General features: G+C 45.7%; 1 protein-coding gene across 1 annotated transcript; it reads left to right on the top strand.

Annotated features, from left to right (window-relative positions):
* The first annotated feature begins 235 nt into the window (after positions 1 to 235).
* Positions 236 to 27,090, top strand: Micos10 (mitochondrial contact site and cristae organizing system subunit 10). Its single transcript, XM_036179516.1, has 4 exons — positions 236 to 406; positions 24,957 to 25,004; positions 25,743 to 25,852; positions 26,840 to 27,090. The coding sequence occupies exons 1-4, from the start codon at positions 343 to 345 to the stop codon at positions 26,846 to 26,848; spliced, it is 231 nt and encodes a 76-aa protein (XP_036035409.1). The 5' UTR covers positions 236 to 342; the 3' UTR covers positions 26,849 to 27,090.

Genomic DNA, 27,090 nt, shown 5'->3' with positions numbered 1-27,090 from the left:
AGAAGGCAATGGAGATGGAAATGACCAAAATATATTATATACAAATATGAAACACAGGAGGAACGTCCTTCTGGCCTCTGGATGTTAATCAGGAAGCTGTCAGTCTTGCCACCTTTCGGTGTCGCTCCAAGGTCAGAGTCACCTCCGGCTTCCAGGCAACCTGTCACCTTGACGACAGAGCGTAGAAAACCGGAAGAGACGGAAGACACACGAGACCTCGCGATATCTGGAGCGCCGGCTCCTGCCGGAAACCTACGGCGGCGGCCGGCTCTCGCGAGAGTAGTCAATCAGTCGGAGCGCGGGGGCCGGCCGTGAGGAGCTCTGGAGTTACCGGAGGGGAACATGTCGGAGTCCGACCTCGGCAGAAAGTGGGACCGGTGCATGGCCGACGCGGTGGTGAAGCTAGGTGAGCGCCTCTCTCTCTCTCTCTCTCTCTTAGGCCCTGTCCGGAGCCGAGCGGCCCGCGCGCGGACGGAAAGCCGCAGGGGTCAGGCCGCGGCCTGCTGCCGCCCGGCGGAGCTCTCTGAGCTGCGGGGCGCCGACAGGTGACTGTCAACCCGGGCGGCGGGGACGGCTGGCGGAAGGAAGGGCGCGGGCGAGCTCTGGGGTAGAAGGAGGTGCAGGCTCGGGGGCGAAGCGGCGCTCCGGGAGTGGGGAAGAGTGCGGGACGCGCCGTGGAGCTCTGCCACTCCATGCCACATGTCCCCTGCCAGAGCCCACCTGCTCCCCAGCTGGGAGAAAGCTGCCTTCGGAAGAAGGTCATAGGGGCGTTCTGTGGCCTCCGCGGGGCCGCGGTGGGAATTGCTGTCATGCGGGGACCTCATTTATCTGAATCTGACTATCTCGGGTCTGAAATTAGAGACGGTGGTGATGCCCCAGACAGTAAGATCGTGGTCACTGCTGGCCTCCTTGTTACTCCAGGTTGTCTTTTCCACACGCGTTCTGTGACGAAACACTTTATGAGGTCATGGGGTTGGGGAAGGAACACCGAGGAATCCCACTTAGCGTGGTACGATGTTAGGTGTGCTGCTTAAAACTAGGCGTGAGTGTTTTTCCACGTTGTGAGTCCAGTGAAGGGATTTGCCTGGAATCTCATTGCTGATTTGTGGCATAAGTTTAGAATTTCCCCCAGGATTTCTGGCTCCGGGTGTCGGGATAGCTGCTGATCCTCCTCCTCTGCATCTTTCTCTTGTGATTGTGCGCGCGTGTACATGTCGCCTGTGTCTTGCAGGTATTGATATGTATGTAAGGCAGAGGTCGATGTTGGGTGTCTTCCTCAATAGCGCTTTACCTTTATTTATTTATTGAGACAGGATCTCAGTATGTAACCCTGGCTGGCCTGGAAAGCTGTGTTGACCAGGTTAGCCTTAAACTCATGAGACCCTCTCTGCTACTGTCTCCGGAGTGCTGGGATTAAAAGGTGTGAACCACCACATCTGGTTCCACCTTCTGTTTTGAAAGGGGATCTCAGAAATTGGACCTCAACAATTTGCCAAAGCTGGCTGCCAATTGAGCTTTTTAAATTGCCTGACTCTCCCTCCTCAGAAGGAGGATTTTTGCTTGGGTGCTGAGGATTCGAGCTCAAGTCCTCATGCTTTTAAGGCAAGGGCTTTACCTACTGAGCTATCTATCTCCCTAGTCCCCCCAGACTCTCTCTTCTATACTAACATTTATTGTTGCAAATTAAATTGTTTTTTCTTTGAGACAGGCTCTCGATGTATAGCCCTAGCTGGCCTCAAACTAACGAATCTGCCTGTTTCTGCCTCATGAATGCTGGGAGTAAAGGTGTGTGTCATCACACATAAGTTCACATTGTATACTTACTGCATGGAAATCTATTTAAGAGAATTTAGGATCATATCCTTAGATGTTAGATGAAGATATCAGGAAAGAATAAAATCTTAAGCCTAGTGAAATTCTAAGCTTAAGAATTTCTGTTTTTCTCACTGTTGTTCCCTGAACCCCAGAAGAGTGTAGTGTAGAAATTATTCAGGATGAGCTAACCTGGTCAACACATTAAAGCATGCCATTAATCTCAGCACTTGGGAGGCAGAGGCAGGTGTATCTCTGTGAGTTCAAGACCATCCAGGTCTACAGAGCGAGATCCAGGACAGGCACCAAAACTACATGGAGAAACCCTGTCTCAAAAAAGTATTCAGGATGAATAATCAATACATGGAAGATTTTCATCACAGTTACTTTTTTACTCCCAGATTTAGCCCCAACCAGTTTTGCCACAAGGGGCAAGTTAGCTAATGACCCTGTTCTTATTTCCTTGTTTTAAATTGTTAGTAACTATTACTATCTTAGAGGGCTTTGGAGGATTAAATGGGCTGGGTTATTATTAGAAATGAGTTATTCTGGAAGTGGCCAAAAATGTTATTACTTACTGTACATGAGTGATTTGCCTGAATGCATGTCTGTGCATCATGTACATGTCTGCTGCTGGAAGAGGTCAGAAGAGGGTGGTAGATCTGCTAGAGCTGGAGTTACAGACAGTTGTGAGATTTGAGAATTGAACCTGGGTCTTCTGCAAGAGCAGCAAGTGCTCTTAACCACTTAGGCCTCTCTCTAACCCGAAATATTATTTTTCCAGTACTATCCAAAGAAGCCTGTCTCAAGGGAAAAAACCAACCAACCAAACAAAAGCAAAAAAAAAAATGAACAATTATTTTCAGTGGTTTGTAATTTGAGATTTATATACCAGCATAGTCCCTAAACAGTACAATAGGGAGTTTAGAATTCGCTTTGTCTGCAGAGATGGGGTTAGTCACTCACTTTATTCTTCATCCTCACTAGTTTTTTTTTTTTCCTTTGCTTTTGTTAAAATCTATTCCTCAATCCCAAATGGAGATCAACCTAAAAGGATAAGAAAACTTGGCTGCCCCCCCTTTAACCCCAGCACTCTGGAGACAGAGGCAGGCAGATCACAGTGAGTTCTAGGCCAGCCTGGGCTGTTAAACAGAGAAACTCTGTCTTGAAAAACCAACCAAACCAAACCAAACAAAACCAAAGATAAAGGAAACTGGAGGAAGTGGGCATGATGGCACACTATTTTGGTCCCAGCACAAGAGGCAGAGGAAGATGGATCTCATCTCAGTTGAGGTCAGCCTGGGCTGTATAGGTAGACCCTGACCCAAAACCAAGTACCCACCTCCACAGAAACCTGCAGGAGAAAGCTGTAAACCCTTAGCACTGACTGCAGGTACTTAAGCAGGACATGTTGGTATGTGAGTGTTGATGCTGCGGGGTGTCTGAGGTGGTGGCAGCTGAGGTGAGTTTGGTGCTGCTGGAGGTGGGATGGACAGAAGTGGAATAATGAAGTGAGGCCAGACAATGTCGAGAGCAGATGAGAGGCACCAAGAGTGAAGTAGTTTCTGATGGAGAGTCTCTGAATTGACTAGAGAGTTGCAGAGCCCTCCAGTGAGAGACCATTGTTTGCATTTTGGTAGTATTTTGTTTTTAATTTTAAGTTAAATAGTTTTTTTGAGACTGTCCTCAAACTGGAAATGTAATGGGGCCTTGAATTCCTGATCTTTCTGATTCTCCTAATCCTACCCCAGCTCCTCAGCACTACCACATCCTCTAGACCTTGACAATATGAGTAGAGTTTTGTTGGGTTTTGGATACAAGGTTTCAGAGGACCTGAGTTGGTTCCCAACACCTCAATCACAGCTTACAACCACCTCTTAATTCCTGCTCTAAGGGATCTGATGCCCTCTTCTGACTATCTTGGGTACTGCACTTGGATGTACAGACTAAACTAATGTAGCACTAACTACAGCCCCACCACACTCCACCCCTTTTAAAAAAGATTTATTTTTGTGTTTGTGTGTGTGTGTGTGTCTACCTTTATGGACTAGTGAGTGTGTCTATCCACAGAAGACAGAATACAGTGTTGGACCCACTGGAGCTGGAGTTTGAAGCACTTGTGAGCCACCTACTTGGGTGCTGGGAACCAAATCCAGGTCCTTTGCAAGAACAGCAAGCATTCTTAACCACTGATCTGTTTCTCTAGCCCCCAAGAGAAACAGTTCTGTTTCCCCTGTTAATTCTAGTTTAAACTACCTATTTATCTTGTTGCAGTTAGTGTTGAAGAATAGGTAATTTATAGATTATCTGACATGGCTCCCTGACTTTGGACAGAAGGTACCAAGGGGCAGTCCCTTGCTCATTACATCCATTTTTCACATTTCCTCAATAACTGTTATTTTTTTCCTTTTGTCTCCTGTACCCCCCATGCCCCCATTTGTACTGCTGGGGATCGAACTCAGGCCCCAGAGCATGTTAAACATGCTCTCTGGCAGACTACACTCCTGCCTCACATTTTACCCTCCTCTTTGTTGTGTTCATCCATAAATATGACGTTGTTTGTGCTGACAACCCTATTGGTACTTAGGAAGTTCTTTAGTGTCTTGTTTGCTGAGGTCAAAGTAATTTTCCCTAGGAGTGGGTATTGCTATCTGAAGTTTGCAGTTTGTTTCTAAACTTGATTTTTGGTGAGTGACATAGCAGTTGTTAAGTGAATGGCATGTATTGCTGAGAATTTTGAAGCCCATGTTCTCTGCCCATATCTGAAATTCAGAGTATATTTATTAACTGAATCAATTAACATTTAAATTAAGAAGTCAACTATTTTATGTGAATTTTTGCTGGTTCACATACTTGATCATGTGTCTTTAAACTCTTGGGGGAGTTTTTGTTTGTTTTGTTTTGTTCTGTTTGTTTTTTGAGACAGGGTTTCTTTGGGTATCTGGTTGGCCTGGAACTCAGAGATCTGTCTGCCTCTGTCTCAAGAGTGCTGGGATTAAAGGCATGAGCCACCACTTCCCCGGGGGTGGGGGTGGGGGGACTTTTTAAAAAAAATTTCCTTGTGGAGCATAAGTTATGGTCAAGAGATCTTAGCATTAAAGTAGTGTTAAAGCCTGAGAGGCAAAGGCAGGAGGATTGCTGCAAGTTCAAGTCCAGTCTGGTCTACATAGTGATTTCCAAGCTAGCCAAGGCTAAATTCAAGACCTTATCTCAAACAAAGAAAATAAAAGGTGGTGTAAGGACTATTTGGGAGAGGTCAAGGGAGAGCAGAGAGCACTTGGTATTCAAACAAGCTGAGGGTGATGTTGCTTTAAGAGAAGTGCCAGAGCTTTATTGCAGGAAATTAAAAAGGAGTGAAGAATATTACATTTTATGAATGGCATGTTCCATTAGTTTTATGTGAATACATCATTAATAGTTTTGCTAATTTTATGCATTGATTTTTAAGTTTTATCAGTTTCTGGGATGCTCTGGTTTTCCTTTTCCCTCGTGTGCTGAGTGGTTCAGCCTGCGCACACCCAAGTGTGACGGCATGCAAAGGGCACATGGTAGTTTCTGTTTGGTTTTTTGAGACAGGGTTTCTCTGTGTAGCCCAGGTTGTCCTGGAACTTACTGTGTAGATCAGGCTAGCCTCATCACAGAGATCCACCTGCTCTGCCTCCCCGGTGCTGGGATTAAAGGGTGCACCACCACTCAGCTACGGCACACAGTCTTTGCTACGGCACACAGTCTTTGCTAGTGGGCATGGAAGGCAGAGTGCCCCAATTGGAGGAGGCCTGATTGTTCGTTCTGGTCTCTGCAGAGCTGGTGCCCTCAGTTTGGATTTACTACTCTGGGCTGCATAGGGATTGTTCGCATGTGTGTTGGTGCATGTTCATGTGTATATAGATCTTCAAGGCCAGCCTAGTAGGCTACAGAATGAGATTCTGTCACTAGAATAAAATAGAGTGTACTTCTTCAGATAGTTTAATACTAGGTATTGTGATAAGCTCTGGGAGTGGAGGGTGGTGCACACTCATTGAGGTTCTGGGAAAGAAGGGAGTGACATTTCTATCTTGAGAATATGTAGACTTAGAGGGTACATTTGGGGGAGTGTTCCAGGTCTTAGAAGCTGTCCTGTGCCATAGAGGAGAGAAAATCTAAGCTGGGCAGTGGTGGTGCATGCCTTTAATCCCAGCACTCAGAAGGCAGAGGTAGGCAGATCTCTAAATTTGAGGCCAGCCTGGTCTATAGAGTGAGTTCTAGGGCAGACAGAGAAGCCCTGTCTCTGGGGAAAAAGAGAAAAAAAAAAAAGTCTGGGTCTCACCCCAGGATGATGGGGTGGCAGCAGTGACAGCTCTTAACTGCACTCAGCTCCTGTACTCTGGAAGGGTGTTCTTCACACTGTTCTCCTATGAGGACTTGGGTGCCCATAGCGGCTGAGAGCTCTGACTGCATAGTGTGTTCGGCCCCTTTTGTCTGCTTCCCTAACCCCATACTTGCAGCTACTATTTATTAATGACAGAGGCATGGGAAGTGTGTTAAAGAGCTCATGTTGGGGGAGGGATCAGAATTGAGACAAGAAAGGTAGAAGGGAGGAGGTAGTTGAGGGGAGTCTTTACACTTATTAAAAAGTTTGGATTTCCAGTGCTTGGGCAACAGAGGCAGCCAGTGAGTTTCAGGATAGCTAGTGCTGTTACACAGGGAAACCCTGTTTTTAAAAACAAAACACCCAAAACCAAAAACCAAAACCTGCTTTGTTGAGGTGTATTTCAGGCACTATTAATTCTTTTTTTTTTTTTTTTTAAAGATTTATTATGTATACAGTGTTCTGCCTGCATGTATGTCTGCAGGTCAGAAGAGGGCGCCAGATCTTATTATAGATGGTTGTGAGCCACCATGTGGTTGCTGGGAATTGAACTCAGGACCTCAGGACCTCTGGAAGAGCAAGCAGTCAGTGCTCTTAACCTCTGAGCAATCTCTCCAGCCCCATTAATTCTATTTAAAGTATTTATTCTCGGTCTCACTTCAGAGCATTTGTTCCTGCAACAGAAACCCCAGACACCATTGTTCCCATTTGGAGCCCCCAGCCCCAGCAGCTATTCCAGACATTTTTGCAAAATGAAAATATACAACATGTGGCATAGGGTATGGTGGCTCATGCTGGTCATCTCAATACTCAAGTGGCAGAATCTGGTTGGGGTTCAAGGCCAGCCTGAGCTACAGTGTAAGACTCTTATCTTTAAACAGAAACACAACACAACATGTAGTCTTTGGTGTCTGTGGTATTTCACTTAATTTAATGTTTTCTCGCTCTTTTTATGATTTAATTTTTAAGTGTGTGTGTGTGTTTGTGTGAGGGGGAGGGGCTGGGGTTACAGGTGACAGAGCAGCCCGTTGTGGGTGCTGGGAACTTGGGTACTGTGTGAGAGCAGCACACACTCTTAGCCACTGAGCCATGTTTCCAGCCCAGCTTAATGTCACACTACATCCATATTATATGTGCCAGTATTTCATTATTAGTATTTTTTGGTTTTTTCGAAACCGGGTTTCTCTGTGTAGCTTTGGAGGCTATCCTGGAACTCAGAGATCCGCCTGCCTCTGCCTTCAGAGTGCTGGGATTAAAGGCTTGCACCACCACCGCCTCTCGTCATTATTTTTTGTTACAAATGATATGTAGTAGTGAGGCAGTTCATCTGTTGTTTATTCACTCAAGTTGTTGTACTGTGTGTGAGACTGTGGGCAACAGTGAGTGCATATATGGAAATCAGGACAACTTTCAGGAGTTGGTTCTCCTTCGTCTTGTTTTGAAGCAGAATCTCTCTTGCTTCTGCCGCCTCACTGTGGAAGCCAGACTTGCTGGCCTGCTGGCTTTTGGGCCATTCTCCTGCCTCTGTATCCCATCTTGTCAAAGGAATGCTAGTTCTTACCATATCCAGCTTTTTACCTGGGTCTCAGCCAGCAGAACTTGGGTCCCAGGTTTGAGTGAGCAGCAAGTGCTTTCACACACAGAGCTGTCCCCTAGAATCCTGCAAATACTTTCGGCTGTTCCGAATAATGTTGCTATGATTACATGACAAGGTTTGTGTAGACAAAGGTTTTCCTTTCTCTTGGGTGTGTACCTAAGGAGTAGAATTGCCAGATTGTGTGGCAGCTCAGCTTAACACTGAGGAAATTCATTAACTGTTGAGCCTTAAGAGGGACATGGTAGAATTTCAGATTTCAGAAAAATCATTCTCAAGCACACGAGAATAAATTGGCAGGGAATTGGGGGGCAAAAGGAAAGTGGGGATATGGGTTAGTGTGTTAAGGTAAAATCCGGCTGAGAGGATGAGGTGAACAGCAGAACTCAGGAGCAGGAGTCCATGGATGGCAGGCTGACCTAAGACAGTGCCCTAAACCTGTATGTGGCTGTTGGTGGCATGTAGCATGGCTGGAGTGGGTCATTTGCAGCTTAGTCAGAGGTGGAAGTTGCCCATTGTTTTGTTCATGAAAACAGAGGGTTTGGCCTTGTCCCTCCCTTGCTAGGAAAGCAGGACACTAGATTCAGCCTGACCTGCTTCTCATTTAGCCAGCAGAGCCAATAATCAAGTCTATTTAGATTGATTGTTTAAAGCTGTTTACTAAACATTTTACTGAAGGAGGTCGTTGAATGAAGTCATGGAAAAAGAAAGAAAGCAGATTCATGTTTTTTCTTAAAGTACCAGTTCATCTGATGAGTTTGGGTTACCACAGCATTGGTGGCTCACCAGGGAGTGCCTTTGTGTACCCCAAGTTTGTAAGCTGATGCCTGGCTCTTCATGGAGTAGTATCAGTCATGCTAAACTAAATCCTTGAAAGGCTCTTGGTTCTGTAGAGTTCAGGTTTCAAATTAGTCCATGTTAATTGTTGAATAGTCATGCTTTGTCTGCTGCATGGTTTTCAAAGCAATGTGAGCAGACTTGTCTGTTTGCAGCAGCAGCGCAACTCATGGACATGCGATCTTGCTGGAGCATTTCCTGCGGGCATTACAGAATAATGTAATTAGGCGCTATATGGGACTTGAAAACATTTAAATTGTGTTCTGCTGTGGTTTTATGCTTTCCTGAAATGTGGCCTGAAACAGTTTATTAGTAAATATGCTGAATTGCTTTCTTTGGCAAGTGTATTTCAGGATTGAGTCCAAGTAAAAATTTAAATATTTACTTATAGAAGTTGTTTGGTGTGGTAATATTTTTACCGTGGCTGTTGACCCCCAGTACAATGTTAGGGCATCGCTCCACTGGAGCTAGTCTGAGACCAAGAGAGGGGAGAAGCCACTGACAGTACAGGACGCTTGCTTGCTGCTGCCATGTCTGCTACACGGACACGTTACCTGGTTGCTGCTGCTGCTGCTGCTCCTCCTGCTCTCTTCTTCTTTTTACTAGAAACAGGGAGATTGATAATATCTTCTTTGAGAAAGGGCCTTACTCTAGCTGTGGCTCACCTGTGAGTCCATGTTGACCTCTAACTCACATTTCCCTGCTTCAGTCTCCCCAAGTGCTGGGATCACAGGCATGGACCACCACACCCTGCTAGGACTGGTTTTGTTTTGTTTGTTTTAGAGAGAGCTAAGGTTCAAGGCTTGTATGGGAGTTCAGAGGCTGACTTGTTGGTTTGGGTTTTGGTGCTGTGATCAAATCCTAGGCCATGGTACATGCTTGCTGCATCTGTGTTGTATCACTGAGCTGCACTTCCTGACTTTAAAATCTGTATGAGGGACTAGAGAGATGTGGTTAAGGGCAGCTGGCTACTCCTACAGAAGACTTTGGTTTGATTCCCAGCACCCACATGGTGGCTCACAGCCATCCATAACTCCAGTTACAGGGGACCCAACCCCTTCTTCTAACCTCCCTGGGCATTAGGCATGCATATGGTACACATTCTTGCATGCAGGCAAAACTTTATACACAAAATAAATCCAAAATTAAAATATGAAATCTTTGCAAAATTATAAACAGTTCAAATTCACAAAGGGGTTTTTGTTGTTTTGTTTGTTTTTGACAGTCTCATTGTAGTCCATGCTGGCCTTGAACTTGGAGTGATCTTCTCAGCCCTTGACCCCATATACTGGAATTATAAGGTGTTAGAGTAATTTTTAACAAGAACAGAGCTGGGGACTTAATTACTCTGTTTAAGTACAAAGCAGGGTGGTATTGGAGGAAGAATATACACAGAATAGTACAGAGTCTAAAATAGGCCAAGAATGTGTGGCCAGTTCATTTTTAACACACATAGTTTAGTGGGGAGAGGAAAGTCTTTTCAACAAACTGCAGGAACAGCTGTGTCCACATAGAGACAGAATGGACCTGATTTGATTGTAAAAGCTGAAGCTGCAAAACCTTGAGAAGGAAAAGTAGAGAGGAGTCCCTGTGAGCTGAGGGCGGAGGAGGGCTCTCAGGACACAAAGAGCAGCACTCACAAAGGAAAGCTACAGGACTTGTTCACATTTTAAACTGAGTTCTGAAAGACACCTGGAGATTTTAGAAGCCTTGGAATGGGGGAGGATCTTAGCAGTGCACACAGCCGATAGAGAGAGGACTTGTTTCAGCATATGGGGAACGCTGATCACAAGAAAAACTATGTAGAATGCTTCAAAAGAATTTTTACTCCCAGTAACTAAACACAGGAAAGGACAGCTCCATCTGCAATCTCGGGAAAGATGTGGTAAGATTGAGCTATTCCTTTAAGCCATTAGAATTGCCAAGCTTTACAAGTTGTACAGTTGTATCACCAAGATAAGTAAGGGGCAGGCAATGACGCTGTACAGCACTGGTGGAAGCGTGCTGGTAGGGCTGTCTTGTCTTGCTTTCAAACTCTGTGTCTCATTGTACATGTGTGCTTGAATGTAGCATTTGTGTGTCACATGATGTGTCTAGAGGAAAACCTGCATTGGTCCTTACCTTCCCCAGGGTCTCTTGTTCCCTGTATGCAGAGAAGACTAGCTGGCCCAGAGGCTGGAGAGTGTGCTCCTTCCTTCTGAAGCCTTTCTTCTTGCTACAGGAGAACTGCAGTCACAGACAGGTACTGCTACCACATTCCTTCCGCTGGTGCTGGGACCAGAACTTGGGTCTTTGTGCCTACTGCTTTGCCCTACCCATAGATAATCGTTTTTAAAAAGAAAAAAATGGATCAGTATCTCTGGTAGTTTGAATGTAATTGGACCCCATAAGCTCATAGGGAGTGGCACCATTAGGAGCTGTAGTCTTATTGCAGTGGGTATGGCCTTTCTGGAGGAAGCGTGTCACTTTGGGTTTGAGGTTTCCTATGCTTAAGATACCGCCCAGTGTCATAGTCCACTTCCTGTTGCCTTCTGAGCAAGATGTAGCCAGCACCCTATCTGCTTGCATGCTGCAGTGCTCCCCACCATGATAATAGACTCTGAAACAGTAAGTGAGTCAATTAAATGGTTTCCTAATAAGAGTTGCTGTGGTCATGGTCTCTCTCTCTCTTTAAATATCTATCTATCTATCTATCTATTATGTATATAGCATTCTATCTGCATGCATGGCTGCAGGCCAGAAGAGGGCACCAGATCTCATTACAGATGGTTGTGAGACACCATGTGGTTGCTGGGAATTGAACTCAGGCCCATTGGAAGAACAGACAGTGCTCTTAACCTCTAAGCCATCTCTTCAGCTCCTCATGGTGTTTTTTTACAGTAGTAGAAACCCTAACTAAGACAGTGAGTGTCTCACTATGTAACTCTGGCTGCCCTGGTATAGATCAGGCTGTATAGATCAGGCTGGCCTCCAACTCAGAGTTCTCCCTACCTTTTGGTAGTTACTTTTTAGCTTGTCATTTTTTAAAAGTGCAGAAAGCTAATTGGAAATATTGGGGTAGCACCGAGGGAACAAGTGCTCAGGGGTAGACTTGAGTACAGAGGGGTGGGTGCTGGTGGCTAAAGGAGCCTCCTCCTAGTGAGGGGCTGTCTTAGAAGCTTGTGGGCCACTGCTGATGCATGAGGGAGATTTGTGTAAGTTGTTCAGCTTTCCAAGTCTCTTCCTTACGGTAGAGTAGTAAAACTGGGTCAGAGTCGACAGTTTGGAAGAAGCCGAACCCAGCGCCTGCTTTAGTATTTGCTGTCTAACCCAAGTCAGAGTGCCTAGACTCATCTTTTTGTTGTTGTTTTCTGAGGCAGGGTTTCTCTGTGTAGCCCTGTCTGTCCTGTAACTTGCTCTGTAGATCAAGCTGGCCTCAAACTTAAAGATCCACCTGCCTCTGCCTCCCAAGTGCTGGGGACTAAAAGCATGTGCCACCACCCAGCTCATCTATTGTTTTTGCAGTGTGCTGACATGATGATGGACAGATTTCTTCTCCAAGTACTTTGACAAAGTATTTTTGAGTTCAAAAAAATGCTGCTGCTTCTCCTCCTTTTCTTGCCTGAACTTGTACAAATTAGACCACTCAAACTTCTTCCTTCATAGATCTGAAACAGAAGCACATGACTGAGCTCCATCCTTCACTCAATAGGAAGGCTTGTTCTAGAAGATACCAGGTATCTGTGAATGACTTGGACTTTATATCTGCTTCTAACTGCTACTTTAGAGTGTTTCCCCCTTCACTTAGTTCACGAGAACTGTATTCTTGGGCTCTTTCTTGGAGAGCCTAGTGCAAGCGTGGAGCTTGTAGAGCTGTGCAGTTAAGGGCAGCAGAGATCACTGCGGTGTCATTTCCTCACTGTACCCTGTCTGTGGCAGTTTAAATAGCAAGAAAATGTTGCCACTGACAGAAGTCCTGAAAGTGAGGCAGGTCCATCCAGCACCTTTGCAAACACCTGTGTGACTTTTAAGTTAAAAAATGTTGATTCATGCCCAAAAAAGTTTGTCCTGGGACTGGAGGCATGGCTCAGTGTTTAAAAGCATGTACTGCTCTTAAAGAGGACCCAAGTTCAGCTGGGTGTGGTGTGCATGCACAGTACTTGGGAGACAGAGGCAGAGGCAGGTGGACTTTTGTTGTTTTGTTTTTGTTTTTTTTTTTGAGACAGGGTTTTTCTCTGTAACTCTGGCTATCTTAGAACTCACTTTGTAGACCAGACTGGCCTTGAATTTACAGAGATCTGCCCACCTTCTGCCTCCTGAGTGCTGGGATCAAAGGCGTGCACCACCACTACCCTTCTGCAGGTGAATCTCTGAGTTTGAGGCCAGTTGGGTCTACAGAATGAATTTTTTTGTTGTTGTTTTTTGAGACAGGGTTTCTCTGTGTAGCTTTGCGCCTTTCCTGGAACTGGCTTTGGAGACCAGGCTGGCCTTGAACTCACAGAAATCCATCTGCCTCTGCCTCCCGAGTGCTGGGATGAATTCTAGGACAGCTAGGGCTACACAGAGAAACTATGTCTGGAAAAACAAAACAAAAACAAAACACCCAAACCAAAACAACAAAAACCAGAGGACCCAAGTTCACTTCCTAGAGCCCAGATCAGAACACTTGTAACTATAGCTCCAGGGGATCTGTTCCCCTCTTCTGGCTTGTACCCTCTTCAGGCTTGGCAGGCACATCACTAATACATGTGAATGTACATACACACTTTTTTTTTTTTTTTAATGTATTTTAAGAAAACGTTTGTCCCTTTGCTCTCTCCATAAATCTTTTTCCAGGATTTCTGCTGAGTCCTTCCCTCTGGATCCTTTAGCTAAACACTGGCACCAGGCACAGCCACCCCTGATCCTTAGAAGTTCCTAGTGCCACCCAAGCCTGGCTTTACCTAGTATTGTCTGCCTTTAAAAGCAGCCTCCACCTTTGTCTGCATGGAAATCTGGGGTGGGAGAGGGAGGACTGTTGAGGACGGACAGAAAAGTATAAGTTGCAGAAGAAGCTGCAGACTGCTCATAGGGCCTAGGGTGTGGCTCAGGGGAAGAACTTCACCCAGCTGCTTAGGCCTTGAGTTCCAAGAGCAGTACCACAAACCCAATCCGCCTTTGTGGAGAGAACTCTGAAGTCTGGATCCTGTCTCCTGCTGTTTCCCCTAATGTGGGAGCCCACAAAAGCTTCCTAGTTAGATCTGAGCTTGCTTTACACAGCAGGGCTGCATTAGGGATGGCTTGACCACGTACATGGTCACCAAGTGGTTGGGATAGTCTACACTTGGCTGTGCTAGGGGGAGGTCTTTTGCTCCACTCCTTGACATTCCTTTAAAAGCCCTTTAGTTGAGACAGAAAGGGGCTGGTGGGTTTTGACCCAGGCCCTCCTGAGGCTATCCTGTTTCTCACTGTCTCTCCTCTGTACTTTCAGCTACATATTCCTCATTTCTCCCTGCTCGAGTATACCCTGGGGGTGGGGAGGAAGAGGGAAAAAGAGGGAGCTGGTCTCCCTCACCCTAACTGCTGTCTCTGTCTTTTATGGTGCTTCTTAACTCTGTCCTCATTCTGCCAGAGTCAGCTGTGAAAGTGTACATCTGATGGCCACATCCCCATTGGGAGCCCTCTACTACTTCCCCATTGCTTAATGGGCAGCAGCCATGAGGCTGCAGCTGTTGGTTAGCATGACACAAAGGCCAGTTTGCTTCACCTCCTCCCTCCAGCTGGATAACTTAGCAGCAGGGAGCTCCTGAGAGCCCACTTTCACCTCCTTCTGCCATAGCCCTTTAGGCTTCCAGTTTCTGATCATTACCCACCTCAACACTGGACAGTGCACTTATGTGGAGATGTCTTTTCCTAGAGCTTAGAACAGCACACAGTAGGTATTCAGTTGATATAATTAAGGAAATGCCCAATTTACTCTATTTTGGAAGGGGTTAGTCTCTTGTGCTGAGTCTAAATTGATTATAATGGTTAAACACTTGCCAGTCTACCCATGTATGACTGAAGGCAAGTATTTAACCTTGCCATGCCTCAGTTTTTCTTCTCTTAAATGGGACTCATAGAAGTTTATTATAAAGATTAAGTGAGGAAATTGAATCCAGGAATGCAAGTGCCTATCTAGTGAGGGGTTTTCATTCTGCTACTGTGCAGTTCTTAAACACAATGTAAATTTAAAAACTTTCTTAACTTTAATTTTGTATGTATGGGTGTTCTGCCTGGTTATGTCTGTATACCACATTTGTGCAGTGCTTGAAGAGGCCAGAAGAGGGCGTTAGATCCTTTGGGACGGAGTTACAGGTTGTGAGCTGCCATGTAGGTGCTGGGAATCTAACCCAGGTCTCTGGAAGAGCAACTCTTAACTGCTGAGCCATCTCTCTAGCCCACTGTAGATGTTTTGAAAACCTGGTCAAAACTGAGAGAATTTGCTGTTAAAAGGCAGTTACTGTCTGCTATGGACAGCCCTGTCTTTACACACATGCACACACACTCTTACTTGTCAGTTGTTAGGTTGTGGAATTATGCCAGCGAAGCATCTCTTGCACTCCAGGTTGTTCCCACACCTCTCAGATGACTGGGGTGCAACTTCAGTCATGTTACTCCTTTTCGCCTCTTTAGGAGTGTCTGCTTCCTCCAGAAATCGGGCTCCTGTATGGTCTGGCCTTTCCATCTAGCCCCATCTGCTCTCCTGGATGTGTACAATCAGACAGCCTGTGCTTTTTCAGGTGTGTGTGCTTGAGTAAGTCACTTAACCCTCTGAATTGTTTGTTTCTTCTGTGAGATGGGTCATAATAAAGCTTGCAAGGTGGTGCAATGCTCAACACTGCTGTTAGAGCCAAAGCACACCCATCAGGATGAGAACATTTATTTAATATGTTTATCTAAACTTAATAATTCTGTGTTATTTTCTCCAGCCTCTCTCTGATGATGAATCTTTGAGATGCTTCTCATTTTCCAACGTAGTATTTACACATGGGAATTAACTAGTTGCATGTCAGTAAAATGTCTACAGCCATGTTTCTTTATGCCTTCTTGAAGTCCTGCTGTACAGTGCTTGAGTTGAAGTGTGTCCTATAGGCACTGCTTTAAAAGACTTGGGTTCCTCCAGCAGAGCATTCCACACGGCCTTGGGTCTTCCTGCTGACTGCTCTGCCCACTCTGGTTAGAATCCTGTGATTGACTTTCACCTAAACAACTCCTACAGATGCTCCAGCAAAATCCCATGAAAGAGCCACCTTCTTGGTCCTTCCGACAGAGCCCAAAGCAAGAGTGACTTCTAAGAAGCCAGTCAGTACAGTCTCAGTCACCGGCTCTTGGACTTTGGCCTGGCACTGGCATCTTTCCTTGGCTAATTCATAGGACTTGGCATTCACCTGTGGACACTTGGGACAGCCAGTTTTTTGTCTTAGAGGATTAAGTAGTACCATTTAGAGCTGACTTAGAACTGTATTTTTTTTTTAATCTCATAAGCTGGGCTTAGAGCATCTTTCATAAATCAGGAATGTTTCTTGGAAATGTGGTTCTCACTGAAGTCTGTCCCAAGTGTTTTTCTTTTCTTTTCTTTCTTTTGTTTTTTTTTTTTTTTTTTTGTTGTTTTTTTGAGACAGAGTTTCTCTGTGTAGCTTTGCACCTTTCCTGGGACTCACTTGGTAGCCCAGGCTGGCCTCGAACTCACAGAGATCCACCTGGCTCTGCCTCCCAAGTGCTGGGATTAAAGGCGTGCATCACCACCGACAGGCTAAGTGTTTTTTTTTTTTTTTTTTTTTTTTTTCTTGTTTGTTCTGTAGTAACAAATGCTTTTGACTGTAATAGCATCAATAGAAACATGATTGACAAGAAAATGTGTCAGTTTGTTTCAGTCCATTTCAGTGCATAAATACTGTTTTATTAAACAAGACAATGCTAGGGGAATCTTTATTACAATTTAAAGCAAAATGATGCAGTTGGACAATAAAGCTGAAGGGAGTCTCTGTTAAAGAAAGAGTTGGTGTGATGGTACACATCCTTTTGAGTTTGAGGTTCAAGGCCAGCCCTAGTGGACTGCTGGCCTTGAACCTCAAACATTCATACTGCTCTGAGTAGGAAAAGAACAGATTTTGAGCTGTGGCTCACATGATCAAAGTGATCCTGTGTCAGTGAGTTGTACTCTACGTCAGGATTAACTATTGTGCTTTTAACATCCTTGAGTTCTATTTGAACAATGAATAGTTCACTATTTCTTACTGAACCCTTCACCAGGTAGCACTAGACACTGCAGTGCTATTCTCGATGGGGCTGAGAAGGCTGGGCCTGGCCTGGTAAAGTAATTGACCCAAAGTTGGAGGATTGCTCTGGGGCCACTGTGCCACAGTCAGGAGAGTAGTCCTGCCAGTGTTAACCCCTGTCTTTTTTATCGGCCATTGTTGGGTGTACAGTGCTGAGGAAGTAAAGACTGAGGAATTCCCGTAGCTTTTCACACTTGTAAACCACCAGCTGAGTGTAGTTGATGAGAGTTTTTCCTTCTAATACTGAAACGAGCTATGCAAAATCAAGTGGAGTTGCTTTCCGACTTGAAGTTTTAGCCCTGCTAACTTTGCTGGTTCTAAGCTTATGAGTAGTGAATCCTTGTTTAAAATGGTAAGTATACACTGAGGTCTTAGTAGTGGGCATTTAAGAATCTGTCATACATCCCCCCCAGGATGGTCTTTCCTTAAACACTTGGGTTCCCTTGTTCAGCCTCAGAAGTAGCTGGGGCTACAGGTCTTCAGCCTTTATTCCCCCCCCCAGTGGACGTTTCTTTATGCTGATTTTTAAATTGTTTATTAGATTTATTCACTTTATTTTATGTACATGTATGTCTGAGCATGCACCACATGCATGCCTGGTGCCTCTGGAGGTCAGAAGACATCAGATCCCCTGGAACTAGTTGCAGATGGTTGTGAGCTAACATATGGGTGATGGGAATCAAACAGGGGTCCTTTGCAAGAGCAGCCAGTGCTTTTAACTAGGCTCTCCCCCAGCCAGCAATTTTTGTTTGTTATTTTTGTTTTGTTCTTTAGGGGTTTTTCTGTGCAGCCTTTGGAGTTTCCTGGAACTTACTCTGTAGACCAGGCCAGCCTCAATAGAGATCCACCTGCCTCTGCTTCCTGACTGCTGGGATTAAAGGTGTGCACCACCACTGCTAGGCTGAGTGAATTTTTTTTTTTTTTTTTTTTTAAAGAAATGTCCTAGAGTGTTTTTTATGTGACTTTTTGTTCTTTCTCTGGGACTGATCATTCTTAGAGTGGGATGCAGTTATGGCCTCTGCAGAGTGGGTTCCACAGCTCCTCCATGTGTTACTCCAGCTTTTTCTGTTGCAGAAGCTGGCACTGAAAATAGTTCCCAGTCAGATTATGGCGCCTGTCTGGGGCTTCCTGCAGGTTATTTCCTTATTTGCAATGATGTGGAGCTTTGTGCTTAATCTGTATCCTGGGAGCAGATTCTTCTACATCTGAACTGAAGTTGCTATTAACTAGAAATGCTCATAATGACCTCCAACACTGGTTCACCCGTGTTTATCCACTGATGGCTTACAGCATGCACTTGGTACTTTTAAATTTTGCTTCCACATGCATGTAGGCATAAGATCTGTACCATGTGTGGTTGATGGAAATTGCATTCTCTGTTCTTTTTATTAATCAGTGTCAGGGGTTAGAGAGATGCTTCAGTGGTTAAGAGCACTTACTGCTCTTGCAAAGAACTGGGTTTGGTTCCCAGCACCCACATGTGGTGGTGGGTCACAGTCATCTGTAACTCCAGCTCCAGGGGATCAGGCACACACTTGGTGTACATACATAAATTAAGGCAAAAGATCCATATACATAAAACAAAAATAAAATCTTGAATGTTAAGACAAACATGCAAATGATGTCAGGTAGGCCAGTGATTGCTTAGTAGGTAAAGGCACTTGAGTTCACTCCCCAGGACTGACAGGATTAGAAGGGAGAACCAACTCTTACAAACACACACACACACACACACACACACACACACACGCACGCACGCACGCACGCACGCACACACGCACGCACGCACGCACGCGCTTGCACGTGTAATAATAGGAATTTAAAAACTAATATCAAGCTGGGTGGTGGTTTTGCATGCTCTTAATCCCAGCACTCAGGAGGCAGAGGCAAGTGGTTCCCTGAGTTCAAGGCCAGCCTGGTCTACAGAGAGAGTTCTAGGACAGCCATGGCTATGCAGAGAAATCCTGTCTCGAAAAGCCAAAACAGCAGCAACAACAAACCCAGTTGACCAGTTAAGAAACTGCTCCACCCCAAAGAAGTATTTCTTTGCTCATTACCGAAACCCTTTCGGGCACCAAACTCACCTCAGCCTGCACAGTTAGAATGATTTGGAATAATATCTTTGAAAGAATTGGTGGCAATTCTTTTTCCTCTCCTTAAGAAATGACTGCAGAGAACTTGGGCTCTGGGCCTAATGTCGATTCCATAAGGCTCCTCTGTTGTGTGGTGTGGTGTGGTGTGGTGTGGTGTGGTGTGGTGTGTGTGTGTGTGTGTGTGTGTGTGTGTGTGTCCCCGTCCCATCCCTCTGCCATGTGGAGATGTGTGCTGATAAGCTGCTCTGTACCTGAGGGTTCTTTGTCATTTCAGACAGCATGGGCTTTTGAGAGTGCCCGAGCCAGGGAAGCCAAGTTATATAAACTGCATTCATAGTTAAATATTTGCTTCCAGGGGAGGTGAAAAATGCTTTGTACTTTTCCCTTTGGCTTTTTCTTCCAGAAGAGCTTGTCATGCAACAACAAGAAAAAGTGGCCAACGGCAGAGAAGGCTCTTCGCTTTCCGTGTTGGTTTGTTTTTGTTGTAAGGCAAACCTTTCCTGTTGTATTGTTCTAAAGCTTAAACCTGGCCTAGAGGTGCCAGTCTTGAGTGGAAGCAGCTGCAGAGCGTCCGGGCCAGGTGGGACCGGCTTTGAAGCAGCATGCTGCCTTTTCAAAGAGAGCGAGCGAGGGCTTGACTCCTCCACAGAGCTGTCAGCATTCCACTGTTGTCATCTGACTGCAGGTTCCAGGTTACATGTAAAAAAGACACAAGATCCCTTTTCATGTACGGAGTAGTCTTGTTAGTGTCTATCTTAAAAATACAGAAATGGTGGGGGAGTCACTGTTAGGAATTAACAATGTAGCAGCCCCATCTAATTAAGACCACAGAGAAGGTTCCTTGAGAACTGGGTTTGGCTTGTCTGCCTGGGATTTTTGAGCTTGGTTAAACATTGAGATAAGTGTAATTGGCAGGAGCCAGCTGGCTGGTCTCATGTCTGGATTATTGAGATGGAGGCTCTTGGTTGGGGTGGGCATGTCTCATCTTTTGATTGAGTGGTACTGGTAGCAGTGAGCCTAACTTGTGCTCTGCTGCTAGGAAGCGTTGGGCAGCAGAGAGCTTTTCTTCCTCTGGGAAAATGGAAGAGACAGGCATGGAGTTAAAGAGACCAGAAAAATGCCAAAATGGTTTCCTCTGGGCTTTTGATTCCCTTGCCAAAAACTTGCCTCCAGATGGAGATGCACAAAATCCCCAATTGTAGGCCAGCCTGCTTTCACTGGCCTGCCTCTGTGAGCCAGTCCAAACCCTTTACCTCATTCTCAGTACCCATCTGCCATCTTACCCTCCAGCTGCAAGGGTGAGGCAAGTTGCCTTGAAACCGGACCTTCCGCCGTTTTAATCAAGCAAGCAATAGCAGATTCCTGGGCTTGGTGTAGCATGGCAGTGGCTTCCTTTCTCTGAAGTTCTGGAGCGGTCCTGCCAGGTAGACTGTTGGGTGACGCGTGTGGTAGGAGGGTTCTGGGAAGGAATCTGAGCAAGCCCAGTGGCTTTGTGTGGGCTTGTTACTAGCCTGGTTGCCTAGCACCCTGGGCTGGTGCATGGAGAGCATGGCTCATGTTTGAACTATATCTTACTTCACTGCTTCTAGAAATCTGACACTCCAATTTCCTTTGGAAGGTAGTATCGGTGGGCTGAAAATAGAGGAGAAACCTGTGTCTGGATTACTGGGGACAGTGGCAAACTAATACTGGCAGAATTGGGCACGCTTGACTATTATAAGCAATAGGTTCTGGGCAGTTATTTTCTACATCTTGAAAACAAGGGTATACCATCATAGAAGGTAGTTTTAGTTTGTTTGTTTGTTGTTTTGAGATTCATCTGCCTCTGCCTCCCAAGTGTTGGGATTAAAGTTATGTGGCCACCACCACCTAACCGGTAGTGTTAGTTTTGAGGAAGGGTTTCATGTGGTTGAGACTTGTCTTGAGCTTGCTATATAGCTAAGAATGGCCTTGAGTTCTGATCCTTTTGCCTCCCTTTCCCATTGTTGGGATTTGTACTAGCACGACTGAAAACAGAGCTGGAGAAATGGCTCGGTGCTTAACACTGGCTGTTCTTGGGGGGCCGGTGGCGTGTGTTCAGATTCCATTCCTTGTACCCACAAGGAATTCGCACAGCCATCTGGAACTCCAGTTCCAGAAGATCCAACACCGTCTTCTGGCACCATGGACAATAGCTATGCACATGGTGCACAGACATACCTGTAGGCAAAATACTCATACCATAAAATAAAATGAAAAAACTTTTCTTGGAAGGAGGTTCTGGGTACTCATGAGTAACATTCAGTGTTAATTCCCTTTCCTTTTCATTATGCCAGCCTCTGTTGGCTACTTACCAGACCAACCTTGGCAAACTACCTTCCCATGATTTTTTTAAAATGGAAATTGGGATGGCATTACTGATTTTCAGATACTGCATTTAAAGTTGGCACCAAAATAGTTCATAGTATAGGGTCTATTGGCTGGTGCCATAGCTGATTTTAGTTAAAATTCACATGGCATAGAGGCCAGCTGTGTATCCAGTGTGTCAACTGTGCGGCTGTATTCTTAGAGATGCATCCTTAGGTGGTTTCATTGTTTGATCATGTGTTGTACTTAGGCATAAACACGGTAAGTCTGTACACCGAGGAAGGTCCTGGTGAATATGCTCCCAGGCTGCAAACCTCAGGAGCACATTACTGAGCTGCATGCTCTGGTGGCTCTAACGCTGTGGCAAGTGTAGTAGAAGTATTTCCTTTCATATTATGCAATCTCCTCTATTTTTAATGTTTTTTTTTTAAAGACAATTTCTCTGTGTGGTTCTGGTTGTCCTGGATCTTGCTCTGTAGACCAGGCTGGCCTCAAACTCAGAGATCTGCCTGCCTTTGCCTCCCAAGTGCTAGGATTAAAGGTGTGTGCTACCATTGCCGGATAATTTTCTTTTTAACATTAAAAAAAATTTTTTTTTGGCTAAAATTTGGCAGTACACACACACACACACACACACACACACACACACACACACACACACACACTGTCCTAGGCCTGGACCTGTTCCTAAGGACAGAATCATTCATAGCACCTTCCAGCTCCAGCTCACAATCCACTGGAAGGTCAGCTGCAGTAAAGCGCAGGGAACTGTCCTGCCTGTGATGACAATGACACTTCTGGAGTACCTCCATAACCTGCTGGAGGTGTCCTCTTTAGAGAGACTCAGGGTGCTTTGCTTTGCCTTTTTCTCCCTGGGTTTGCTGGTGGCAGAGAGTGGGCTGTGAACAGCCTCTTGGTGTGGGGTCCTGTTTAGCTTTGTAAGAGCTGGTTGAATCTTACAGCAACTACTAGGCCTGTCCCTGGGAATTCTCCTGCCTTGTCCTCCTGTACTTGCCTTTCTCTGGTCTCTTCTTCTTCCACTGGTTCCAGTTTAACCCCATGGAAATCTGTGGTGCCACCATAACACAAGTAATCTGTTGTTGCCGCATGTTTGGTACTTGACTGTCTATGAAAGAAACAGCATGACACTGTAATGTGGTATAATGACCAAAAACCTGCTGAGCATGCTGATGCCCACCACCCCGCAGTGTGTCTCTTTGTATAGCTCTGGCTATTCTAGAACTCACTCGGTAGACCAGGCTGGCTTCAAACTCAGACCCACCTGCTGCTCTTTCCTGAGTGCTGGGATTAAATGTGTACACCACCACTGCTCGAAGTGGCGCACGTCTTTAATCACAGGAGAGGAAGCAAAGGCAGGTGGATCTCTGTGAGTTCAAGGCCAGCCTTGTCTACATGGTGATTCCAGGCTAGTCAGGACTACATAGTGAGACCCTGTATCTACAACCCCCCGCTCCCCAAACAAAAGAAAGTATTAATTATCATCCTGGGGACCGAGGAGGTGATTCATTTGGTACAGTGCCTTCCATTCAGCCATGAGGATTTGACTTCAGTCTTTAGACCCACACTGAAAAGAACCAAAAGCCCAGCTTTGGAGGTGTGCTTGTAATCCAACATGGGGGAGGTGGGGTCAGGTGGATCCCTCTGGCTCTCTGGCCAGTGAGAACCTGTCTCTTAAAAAACAAAAGGCTGAGCCAGGCAGCAGTGATGACATATGCCTTTAATCCCAGCACTTGGGAGGCAGAGGCAGGCAGGTCTCCGAGTTCAAGGCCAACATGGTCTACAGAGCAAGTTCCAGGGCAACCAGGCCTACACAGAGAAACCTTTTCTCAAAAAAACAAAACCAACCAACCAAACAATAAAACTCAAAAGGCTGATATTTCTTGAGCAATACCCGAGGTTGTTCTGGCCTTCGCACATGAATGAGTGCATACACACCAAAAGGATAAGTAAAGGAATAAAAAGAAACTGTTGGTGTGAATAACATGTGTACTGTACTAAATCTAACACCAGCTAGATTGTGCATGGGTGACAGAGTTCCTGGATCAAAACTACATACCTTGCTTGCTCATGGTGAGGTTTTCTTCTTCAGAACAGAAAAGAGCTTGAAGAGTACTCCAAGGTTTTGTGTTGTACTACCTAGAGAATTCTGCTTCTCCCTCCCCACTCCTTCTTCTCTCTCCCCTGTGTATAAGTCTGTCTCTGTGTGTGTATGTGATATCCTGGAAACTGAACGTGGGACCGTATGCACGGGAGGTAGGTGCGGTACCACTGAACCATATCCCTAGCCCAGTAGAAGAAACTTAGAATCCCAGCAGCACAAAGTTGGTCGGTGAGGGGTACACACCTATAATCCTAGCACTCAGGCTAAGGGCAGGTTGGACTTCAAAGTATCGCACCAGCCTGGGCTGCTTAGCAGAGTGCTGCTTCAAAAGACCAAACAATAACAAAAACCCACCAGATTTGAGCAGCAGCACAAATTTGGGAGGACCAGGACTTAAACGTGGCTTACTCATAAAGAGGTTGGTCTCAGGCTCTGCTGGGCTGTGGAGCAGACACATAGAACTTCAGAATAATCTGGGCACAATGTATGGTCTGTAATCCTAGCAGGGCTAGGGAGGAGGATTGAGAATTGGAGGACATTCTGAGCTACATAGCCAGACTCTGTCTCAAAACCAAAACAGAGTACCAGGGTTCTGGACTGAACGTGTTGGTCTATAGGTCTGAAAAGGAAAACAGCCAGTTTGGCTGTAGTGGAGAAGTAAAGTCATATGCATTCTTGTGTGAAAGTAAGGAGTTTGTTAATAGACAATGTGGGGCGAGTCCTTGGAAAATGGCTGTAAAAGTTTTTTCATGCACTTGGTAAGAATATACAGTTAGTACCTGAGTTGATTACACCACCATTGTTATTTAAGTTGGGCTTCAATTTACTCAAGGATGTATTGCATCCTTTTCTCTTTTAAAAGAAAATAAATAATGGTGTAGGTTATGTGTGGGCTAATCAGAAATTTTAAAGTTGGCATCAGAGCTAGGGTTTGACGAATTGAGTCAACTTATCCTAAAAGCCAGAACTTTTTTTTCCAGCTGAGATTCATAGTGAGGTGTTAACAAGGCTGGGGATGTAGTTCCATAGTACAGCCTTTGCCTATCATGAGGGCTCAGATGGGACTCCCAGCTCTGGCAAAGGGAAGCGCTTCTCCCTCTGTGTGGACACTGTGACTTGTGTGAGAGTGCAACCTTTGGGAATTGTTCTGGAATATTCCTTCTTCCTAAAATGTTAAGTATCACCTGGAGAAACAAAGTGACAAGGGGAGCTTTTTAGTGACTCCCTGTGTGAGGTGAAGTAGGAGGCCACTGGCCAGTGCAGAAGACTCTACAACAGTCTCTTGGGGTCCCCACCTTCACTTCCACCTTGCAACACTCCAGGCCTAATGCTAGGGAATAAAGCTTTTCATCGACCAAGGCATCTGCAGTGTCCCTGTCAACGAGAAGGGTTAGCAATGAGAAAGCAGACTTCCAAGTTATAAAAAAGGAGCCTGTTGTCTTCTGTTCCTTTGGAGCGATATTAATTCTCCCTTTTTTGGGGTTGCTGGATTACTGCTGTGTAACACTCTTTTCCATTTTTGCAGGGACTGGTTTTGGACTAGGAGTTGTTTTCTCTCTCACCTTCTTTAAAAGTAAGTGACTTTCACCAGCTTCTCACTACAGTGTCTGCATAAAACGCTGCCAACTGGTCCATTGTAAAATGAGCTCACAGACTGTACACTCAGTCTGCATGGGTTGGACATCTCCAGTGTTCCCCGGGGGGCAGTGAGTCAGGGTTGCCTGGTGTCTTAAACATGACATCCTTTCAAAAGCCTGCATTTTGTGCTGGCCAGTCTGCATGCCCACATATTTCTAAAGTGACCCAGAGATATGGCTTGCTGGTAATAAACACAAGTGAGCCAGAAGTGCCCCTGCTCCTTCCTTAGTCTCCTCCTCGGGAAAACTTAAGTTGGAATATTGACTAGAAGCAAAACAGGTCACCTTGACCTCTTTTCCATGGAGAACTGACAAGGATTGGAACTAGAGAATTGTAGACATGTGTAAGTAAATTCCATGGTTTACTGGATAGAGCCAAAGTTTGTGAATGTTGGTGAAATTAATAAACAGTTCAAACACCGTACTGGCATGTTCCTTCTGTCAAGGTTAAGAAACTAGTTCAGGTGCACAGATGGTGGCAGACTGGGCTATTTGCATCAAGCTTAGCAGCCTAGGCACTGGTAAGCATGCTGGGTTACTGGGCTGTATGGTGGCCTGTCATGCCAGTCAGCAGTGTGATGCCTACTCAGGGTTTGTGAATGCTAAAGCACACATGCTGGGTGGAAGGTTTATTTTAACAACTCCATGTTGGGATCTCTCTCCATGCTCAATAGGAAGAATGTGGCCATTAGCCTTCGGCTCTGGCGTGGGACTGGGGATGGCCTACTCCAACTGTCAGCACGACTTTCAGACCCCGTATCTTCTACACGGGAAATATGTCAAAGTACGTACAGACCTGATAGTCCTCTCCCCATATGAGTATAGGTGTTTAGTTTGCATGTATTTCTGTGTACCATGTGCATGCTGGTACCCATGGAAGCCAGAAAAGGGGCACCAGATCCCCGGGACTGGAGTCACAGATGGTTGCGAGCCACCAAGTGGGTGTTGGACCTGGATTCTCAGAGCAGCCAGTGCTTCTGTCAGTGTTAGTTCAGGAAGAGCTGAGTGTCGGACCGACCTGGTAACAGGCTGCTCCACTCTCCCTGCTTCTTCACCGTCCTAGCAGCAGAGCTTGGCTGAGGGTAGACAGCAAGGGACAGGCAGAGCGCTGGGTCTTTCCATTGTTGTGAGTGTTTCTATTGTTCCAAGCTGAGTTGTCCTGGATGATGGATCAGAGGTGATTATGTGTAGTAGATGTTTAATGGCTGGGAGGTACTGTGGAAAATATGACATTTTCTGCAGCCTTGTACACGCTGCTCTAAAATAAATGGCCTTGTAACTTCATTTGGACTTGAGTCTGTGCCTAGATGTTGTCATCCTTCTCACATGAAGGAACAGATCCCACTGGGGGCTTCTGCGGCATGGCTGTACTGTGGTAATTGCTGGCCAAGCACAGCCTGGGCCCTGTGTACCACCCTAGGGACTTTCTTCCTAGTCTTTTTTCCCCCTCACTTCCCAGTGCATTGTGGGAGAGGTATATCCTCACTCAGCAAAGGGGGAAGAATCTTAAAGAGGTGAGCCTACCAGTGACTGGAGTTAGCAGCTGCTGGCCAAGCTGCGCTTGGTGCTCACCTGGACCTCCTGGGTCACGGCTGACTCTCCAGTCAGGTCTGCCCCTTCTGGTCTTCTCCCTCTCAGCTGGGGCCTCTGCTTGTGAAATAGATGAAACAGAAAGTTGGCCATGATTGGAGCCATGGGGTCTGACTGAGGCAGCAGCCAGTGGTATCAGAACGTCTCCTGCCGGTTCTAACCGAATGTCCTCGCTTTGTAGGAGCAGTGATTTATGCTGAGAACATCCCAGTGGGAGGAAAGAGAAACCACGTTTATTCCTCAGGATCACTGATGTGCCCTGGAGTGCGCTGACGTCCTACGACAGTGCCGTCAGCAACGCTTTCAACTCCAGCCAGTTTATGTGTTCGAAACCAAGTCTGTTTCTTTTGTATTTTCTCTTTGGAAATTGTAAGGAGGTGATCTTAAATAAATTAAAAATGGGAAGCCCAGTGCAAGCCCTTCATTCCTTTA

The sequence above is a fragment of the Onychomys torridus genome, chromosome 2, assembly GCF_903995425.1.
Source record: "Onychomys torridus chromosome 2, mOncTor1.1, whole genome shotgun sequence".
NCBI lineage: Eukaryota > Metazoa > Chordata > Mammalia > Rodentia > Cricetidae > Onychomys > Onychomys torridus.
The sequence above is the reverse complement of the archived record's forward strand: the minus strand, read 5'-3'. Positions and strand labels throughout refer to the sequence as shown.

What these genes read in the sequence shown, in the direction of transcription:
- Micos10 (XM_036179516.1), top strand. Translation starts at nt 343, where the DNA reads ATGTCGGAGTCCGACCTCGGCAGAAAGTGGGACCGGTGCATGGCCGAC. An exon ending in CGACGCGGTGGTGAAGCTAG is followed by an intron (nt 407 to 24,956) that starts GTGAGCGCCTCT and finishes CCATTTTTGCAG; the next exon opens with GGACTGGTTTTGGACTAGGA. An exon ending in CTCTCTCACCTTCTTTAAAA is followed by an intron (nt 25,005 to 25,742) that starts GTAAGTGACTTT and finishes CATGCTCAATAG; the next exon opens with GAAGAATGTGGCCATTAGCC.